Genomic DNA, 8,036 nt, shown 5'->3' with positions numbered 1-8,036 from the left:
GGAGTAGAGCGAGGGAAAAATGTTACTCACCGCAAACCGTTTTCAAAATGAAGCGCGCTCCAAACACCCCAATAGCCCCCAAATAGATTACCACTCTGCTGGAGTAGCTTTTTCGACAAAAATCACTAAAGTTGATAATGACGACTTCGCTAGAGTTGTTGCTTATTAAGAGAAGATAGCATAAGCATTTTCGATCAAAATCATTGTAACGAGGGTTATTATGGCGATCGAACTGCTACGACGACTCTGCTACAGTTGTTGCTTAAGAGAAGAAGCAGTGAAGCGGGAGGAAGACGAGCAAAGCAGACGTTCGAACGTTCAACATAAAACGATCGACAGTTTGGTGCACAATGAAAACCAGTTCAGGCATTCCAGCCAGAGAGCCCTGATATGTGAAGAAAACTTGTTAATTCTCGGCCTGGATAACATTTCAACCACAAAACAGCCTGCTAACAAGGCCGCATGGAAGTATCCATGTATTTACATCTCAAGCAAGTCGCAAGTTACTGCCTCCAACTCCCAACGCCCGACCCGAAACGACCGCTGCAGAACCACCTCAGTCCCATATCGTCGCCGTCTTCTTCGGCGCCTGCATCTCGCTGTACGGCGCCCCGCCGCTCCTGGTGACCGGCCGGCCAGACCGGAGCGCTGGCGCCAGCGGCGCCGCCATGTAGCTGCCGCCCCGCGCGTAACCGCCACGCGCGTCGTACCTCCCGGCCACGCCGGCGTGGTGCGGCACGGGCACGGGCGCTGGAGAGTACTGCGGCTGCGGGCTGCGGTAGGGGTTGTAGCTGCCCTGCGAGAACATGTGGCCGCCGCCCGGGTGCACGGGCGAGCCGCTCATGTATCCAGCCAGGCCTCCGGGGCTGTCCCCGGCGTGGTCATGGAAGGGTAGCGGTGCCGCGTTCAGGCCGCCGAGGTTGGGCGAGCTCCGGACGCGCTGCATCCCGCCGCGGAACACGGCCTGCTCCACGATGTTGGCGCGCGGGGAGTTCCCCGCCGAGGCGACGCCGTTGGGCTGGTCCGGGTACGGCGGGCTTCCGTCGGGCGTGCCGGGCACCGAGGCCACGTAGCGCTCCCGCTCCGGCTGGAGGTGGTGGTGGTGGGGATGGTAGTGCGGCTGGTTGCGGGCGTAGCTGACGTGGCGCGAAGAGGCGACGGGGGCGGGGACGGCGGCGGCGACCGACGAGGCGGAGACCTGGTGCGGCACGAAGACGTAGACGCGGAAACGGGGCGACGCGGACGGCGACCGCTTCGCCTCGAACCGGTCGTACTCGTCGAGCATGTGGGCCAGGTCCTCGTCGCAGGTGACGGAGACGAGCACGTCGAGGTCGTCGGAGGAGAGCAGCTGGTACTTGATGGCCGCCACATCCGTCTTGAACATCTCCTCCACCTTCTTCTTCAAATCTGCACGCCGGGGAGAAGAGACTTGAGCGCGCCGCGACATTAAAAGCAGGAACAAGGCATGGACACGACGTACGTACCGCGGAAGCGGATGGAGCGGGGCACGGCGAGGACGCGGGTGTCGCCGCCAATGTACTTGAGCGCGCCGTCGGACGGGCGGGGCATGATGCGGCCGCCGAAGCTGCAGAGTATCTTGAAGCGGACGCTGGGGGGGCCGCCTCCTCCTCCTCCACCACCGCTGCTGACGCTGGTCGGGGAGAGGTGCACGTCGTCGTCGGTGGTGGCGCCGTCGGACTCCGCGGCCATCGTGGGCATCGCGTGTTCCATCTCTCGCACGAGCCGGCGGCTGCGTATATATTCTTGCTCGATTGAAGGCAAACGGATATGCTGAGTACTGAATGGACCTGCGCAAGAAAAATGCAGCGCTTTAGCAGATGCCACATCTGGTCAATGCGCATCGAATTATCTCCTATATCGACCCATCCCGAATTATCCAAGCATGATGCCTGCCAGTTGCCACTTTCCCATCCTGCCATCTATCTATCGACAGTATGTGAACCCATTTCTTGGTTCTTGGGAGCAGAGTAGCCGGACAAGAACGACGGGTCACTAAAACGGTCAAAAGAAGAAAAGTTTCAAGAAAAGGAGGGGATTCTGAAAGCAACTGCCACTCTGGTAGTATCAAATCAAACTAGCGGGCATGATACGTCCCATGAATGAATCGAACAGAGATGTTTAGCCTGGCAAATCGCGATCAATCGCAGTCATTAGTTAGAGACAAAGCATGGGTGGCATGCCAGCCTTGCAAGTTACGGCCTTCCTTGTAATATCCAACCGCTACGCCATTATCCTCAGCGCGGCCACGAAAAAATCGATCGGTTTTCCTTCTTTTGCAAATTATTACTGTATTATTACTCTAGAGCAAAGGAATCAGAAGAGGCGTCATCAAATCAAACCAAACCTAAGTGAAATCAAATGGGGCTGAAGAAGAAACCGCCGGGCAGCCGATGAACTGAAGATCCCAAATCGAAACTGCCAGGAGAAACAATCAATCGTAAGACGGGGCAGAGAAACAGAGAACGGAACACGGAAGGGGGAGAGACAAGCAAAACTGGACAAGCGATAACCGAATGGTAAGGTACTCACCAGAAGGAAGGAACGAACGGGGGAAACTTTCTAAAATCCAACCAACCGGGTGGGGGGTCCGAGCGAAGCGAAGACGGCGGACGGCGGCCGGCGAGGAGGAGTAGGATAAATTTATTGGATTGGATTGGATTGGATTCGACTGGGATCGATCGGCTGGATCGAAGGAAGGAGCGGGGCGAGCGAACCAATCCCCCCCGGCCACCCACCCGCCCGCCGAGGCGCTGCTTATTGGCGCGGGATCGACCAGCCTCCCATTCGGGGAGAGGGGTGGCCAATCGGGCTTCTTCTTCTTCTTCTTCCCTCTGCGAGGAGAGGAAGAGAGGGATTGGGGGGGGAAGCAGGCAGGCAGGCAAGCGAGCGTGGCCGTGCCGCGGATAGGGCGACGGGGGGTTGATTTCAGGGACGCGGAGGGGGGAGGGGAGAGGGGGAGGGAGGGACCGCGCCCTGGATCTGAGGAGGGGCGGCTATTTTCGGCGGGGCTGCGCGCGGGCCGCTCGCTTGCTAAATCCTGCCTCGTGCCGTGCCGTGTCCCACCGCCTGCCTGTCGGTTACGCTGAACCGTCGGGTCGCCAAACTCCCCACTCCGGCTCCCGGTGCGAATATTCGTGTGATGGGGTCACTCCAACTTTTTTTTTTTAAAAAAAAGGGTCAGTCCAACTTCTTTTTTGAAAATTAAATTTTATTAATTCGAAATAATAATTTCACTCAGAGCAACTTCAATGGGGTAAACGGACGGCGCATTTGTCGGCTTTTTATCCGTTTGGGTCGGCCGCCCGCCCGCCGATCGTCAGTTTTGCATTTGTTCGGCAATGCGCCCAACGCGCCGACCCATTTCATGCCCGCATTCAACTTCTAAATAAAAAAGGCCCGCGGCCATGTCTCATGTCGGCATCATGCCAGCATCGGCATACAATGCCGGCTTCAGAAAACACCACAGTTCATGCTGGCGCACTCGTCAGCCGGCCGGCACACATGCCAGCACACAAAAAATGGCGGGACTTGAGTTCGACCACGTCATCGCGACTCCCGTGGTCATGTCGGCACACCTGCCGGCATACAAAAAAGATGGCCCCTCGACGCCATAGATCACTCGTTGTTGAACTTGAACATGTCGGCCTGCATCTTCTCGAACCACGGCCTCTTCCTTGGCGACAAGGCGTTGAGATCCACCTTCATGATCTCCATCCCCGTCATCATGCTTGCAAGAGCCACTTCTTTCGCCTTTGTCTTGGCGTTGGCGGCCTCGATCTCTACAATCTTGGTTTGCTTCTCCGCCTCGAGTTCGAACATCTTGTCTTGCTTCTCAGCGTCAAAATCAAGCCTCCTCCTTTGGATCTCCATGAAAGCATCCATTTGCTCCGCCTTGAAACACCGGCGCTACTCCTCTCTTGAGTCCTTCTTTTCATCATGTCGTCCACGCTTGCGATCAAGGCGTTGGTGGCCGGATCTCTCTTGTCCTCCTTCTTAGAGTTGGTCTTCCCCCGCGGCCGTGCCGGCTCGCCCTCCTCAACATCCTCCACGGCGCCCTTCCCCCCACGTGCCTTGAGCGCGGCATATTGTGCCTTGAACTTCTCTTCGTCCTTGATGACCCGATAGCAATGGGAGAGGTTGAAGCACTTGCCATTGTGTTGAACCTTGAATGCCTCCAAAGCTTGAAATGCCTACAAATTTTTTTCATGCAAGCATATGAGCAAGTGATCTTGATGGCACAAAAGAGGGCGGCGTGCTAGCATACCATGTCTTGCACGCCGATGCCGCTCACGGGGCGGGCCTTGACGCTCTCAAGGGTGGCGCAAAACTTGTTGCACTCTTGTTGGATCCCCCTCCACCGCTTGGAAATGGAGACCCACCCGCGCGTGCTCACAAATTGGGAAGGTGGAAACTTCTTGCGCTCATGAAACTCGCGGTGCACATGAGTCCAAAAGGTCGAATGCTTTTGCGCGGCGCCCGTCCTTGGGTCTTGTCCAATGTCTCGCCAACACTCGCAAAGAAGCTTGTCCTCGGCAGCTGTGTACGCCTTCGTGCGCTTGCTCTTGCGCTTCGGCTTAGGACCGGCGGTTTGGTTGGCGAGCTCGTCCTCGAACAAAGGCTCCACTTCGATGTCGCACTCGTCCTCTTCCTCTAGCCCATAGTCCTCCGGGAACTCATGGTCGAGGGGGAAGCTGTCCAGGTCGATGCCGACCTGATCATGCATGAAGGCCGCCTGATCGGGATCATAGCCAGCGGCCGGCGTGAACGCCCCGCGGCCGTACTGGCTTTGCGTCTCCTCGGGATCGTAGCCAGCACCCGGCGCACCACCCTCGAAGATGAGGTGTTGCATGTAGTCCTCGTCGACGGCGGACGACATTTCCTCGAACAGGTTACGGGCGTCCGGGAGACCGCCAGCCGGCGTCTGTCACGCGCGTTTCCTTGTGCCGCCGGACGACGAGCCACCGACCACCGGGGGGGCGTTGAGGTCGATGGGCGCGGGCGTGGAAGGCGCGACCACGCTCACGTCGGGTGAGCACTCCCCGGAGAGGCGGGAGGCCTGCGGGTAGACGTGGAAGCCGGGGACCGGGTTGCAAGCCGATGCACGGGATGAGTCGGGCATCACCATCCGAGGAAACGCCAACGAGCCAGTGCGGGCCACGGCGACGGCGGCTTGTATGAGGCTGTGCTGGCTAGGGTTTACCCCAAGCATGTAGAGCGCCTCCCTCGTTGCCGCGGCGACGCGGGCGTTGGTGAACTCCTGCTGCGCGGCGGTGACGGCGGCGGCCTGCGTAGCGGCCTCATCCCTCGCACCCGCGGCGTGCCTCTGGCCCTTCCTCTTGGCCGACTCCCTTGCCCGTTGTTCGGGCGTCAGCGCCTTCTTTGGCTTGGTCGCTGCGGCGGTCTTGCGCGGGGCACGAGGCTTGCCTTTCCCGGAGGGGGCGACGGCGTCGGACGAGGCGAGGGAGGCGAGGCCGGCGGCGGCGTCGAGGTCGAGGTCGATGGCGTCCTCCATGGCTGGTTGGGGGGCGGGGCCGCGCGCGGACGGGAGCGTTTTTGGGGTAAATGGGGGAAATGGTGGTGGCTGCCACCGACAGGCGGGCCCGGGGAGATGAGTAGGCGCGCGCATGTGTCCGTCTCGTGTCCACGCCGACGCAAATCCGGCTCAAAATTGGGGCTGGAATGGTTCGCCCGTGGACGAAAAACGGACGCGCGTCTGTTTGGATCGGCGCGTTGGGTCGCCACTTTTGTCCGCGCCGACCCAAACGGACGCATGCGGACGAAATGGGTCGCCCCATTGGAGTTGCTCTCACAGGCTTCTCTCAAACTAATGGTTAGCCGAAGAAAATCTAGCAAGCACATGAGTAACTTTGTTCGCTTCTCTATTACAATGTTCAAAACTAGTAAGAGAAAAACCACAAGCAAGAAAATAACAATCCTCAGAAACCGCTACCTGCCCCCGCAGAACGTCCTTCACTTTTTATGGTATCAACGACTTTCACATTATCAGAATTAATAAGGAAACGATTGTACGCCAGCCTTTGCGCAAGGGATAGGTTGAATCTTAGCACGAGATGCCGAATCCATCACCTTCTTTTACTTTTAACATTGGGGGAAGAGGCATTAACATAGTTTGCCATTACAGCATGAATCCCCATGGAATTTTGATAAGCATCTTGAGCTATTCCTCATGAACCAGTTTACGTCTTTCCTACCATAAGAATCAAGTTGTAATGGCTGTCAATTCATGAGCATTCTGAAGATCCAAAATGGATAAATCATGGTCTGTCAACAGGAGTAAAAACTTAAGATAGCTCACCCACACGATCAATTTCGCATGCTCTTTAATCACTTTATCCATCCCCAACTTACTTCATATAAGTCCTTAGATTTCTGGCATTGAAATAATAGGCGCTTTGTATCTTCTTGCCCATGAGAACAAGATGGGCATTGGGGCAATACTTTCAGATGTATGTTGGCAAGCGTAAATCTGTTGGGGAACGTAGTAATTTCAAAAATTTCCTACGCACACGCAAGATCATGGTGATACATAGCAACGAGAGGGGAGAGTGTTGTCTACGTACCCTCGTAGACCGTTCGCGGAAGCGTTATATCAACGCGGTTGATGTAGTCGTATGTCTTCACAATCCGACCGATCCAAGTACCGAAAGCACGACACCTCCGAGTTCTGCACACGTACGGCTCGGTGACGTCCTCGCCTTCTCGATCCAGCAAGAGGGGCGAAGTAGTAGATGAGTTCCGGCAGCACGATGGCGTGGTGACGGTGTTGGTGAAGAACAATCTCCGTAGGGCTTCGCCTAAGCACTACGAAAACTATGACGGAGGATAGACTAGAGGGGACGGGGTTGCCGGCACACGGCTTGGTGTTTCTTGATGTGTCTTGGGTGCTAGCCCTACCCCTCTATTTATATGTTGAGCCTTGGGGTCGAAACTTGGAGTAAAAGCCTCCACAAAGTCGGTTTCACCCGAAAGGCAATAGTCCTTCTCCGACTCCAGGGCCAGACGCCAGGGTCCCTGGCATCTGGGTCTGGACTCCGCAAAACTTCCTTTTGTGCTTTCCAAAAACCTTGTGGGCTTTCCCCTTTGGCCCAAATAAAGTGTTCTCGTACCCAAACATTTCGGGAAACATCCGGATACCCCTTCCGGTAAATTCCGGAACCCTTCCGGTGACCAAACACTATTATCCCATATATCAAACTTTATCTCCGGACCATTCCGGAGTACCTCATCATGTCCGTGATCTCATCCCGGACTCCGAACAACATTAGGTCACCAACATACATAACTCATATAGTACTATATCGTCAACGAACGTTAAGCGTGCGGACCCTATGGGTTCGAGAACTATGTAGACATGACCGAGACACCTCTCTGGTCAATAACCAATAGCGGGACCTGGATGCCCATATTGGCTCCTACATATTCTACGAAGATCTTTATCGGTCAGACCGCATAACAACATACGTTGTTCCCTTTGTCATCGGTATGTTACTTGACCGAGATTCGATCGTAGGTATCTCAATACCTAGTTCAATCTCGTTACCAGCAAGTCTCTTTACTCGTTCCGTAATACATCATCCCGCAACTAACTCATTAGTTGCAATGCTTGCAAGGCTTATATTGATGTTCATTACCGAGTGGGCCCAGAGATACCTCTCCGACAATCGGAGTGACAAATCCTAATCTCGAAATACGCCAGCCCAACAAGTACCTTCGAAGACACCTGTAGAGCACCTTTATAATCACCCAGTTACGTTGTGACATTTGGTAGCACACAAAGTGTTCCTCCGGTAAACGGGAGTTGCATAATCTCATAGTCATAGGAACATGTATAAGTCATGAAGAAAGCAATAGCAACAAACTAAACGATCAAGATCTATGCTAACGGAATGGGTCAAGTCAATCACATCATTCTCCTAATGATGTGATCCCGTTAATCAAATGACAACTCATGTCTATGGTTAGGAAACATAACCATCTTTGATCAACGAGCTAGT

The 8,036-nt window shown here is 55.3% G+C and overlaps 1 protein-coding gene across 2 annotated transcripts; it reads right to left on the bottom strand.

Moving 5' to 3' along the window:
* Positions 1-386: 386 nt before the first annotated feature.
* On the bottom strand, positions 387-2,986 carry LOC125519106. 2 transcript variants are annotated; one of them, XM_048683989.1, is made up of 4 exons: positions 2,551-2,984; positions 2,366-2,436; positions 1,485-1,808; positions 387-1,407 (listed from the first exon to the last, which is right to left on the bottom strand). In XM_048683989.1, the coding sequence occupies exons 3-4, from the start codon at positions 1,729-1,731 to the stop codon at positions 557-559; spliced, it is 1,098 nt and encodes a 365-aa protein (XP_048539946.1). In that variant the 5' UTR covers positions 1,732-1,808; positions 2,366-2,436; positions 2,551-2,984; the 3' UTR covers positions 387-556. The 2 variants fall into 2 exon arrangements, with proteins under 2 accessions (XP_048539946.1, XP_048539952.1); XM_048683995.1 differs by lacking the exon at positions 2,366-2,436 and having other exon boundaries at positions 2,551-2,986.
* Positions 2,987-8,036: the final 5,050 nt, after the last annotated feature.

Source organism: Triticum urartu, chromosome 1 (assembly GCF_003073215.2).
Source record: "Triticum urartu cultivar G1812 chromosome 1, Tu2.1, whole genome shotgun sequence".
In the NCBI taxonomy this organism is placed as follows: domain Eukaryota; kingdom Viridiplantae; phylum Streptophyta; class Magnoliopsida; order Poales; family Poaceae; genus Triticum; species Triticum urartu.
The sequence above is the reverse complement of the archived record's forward strand: the minus strand, read 5'-3'. Positions and strand labels throughout refer to the sequence as shown.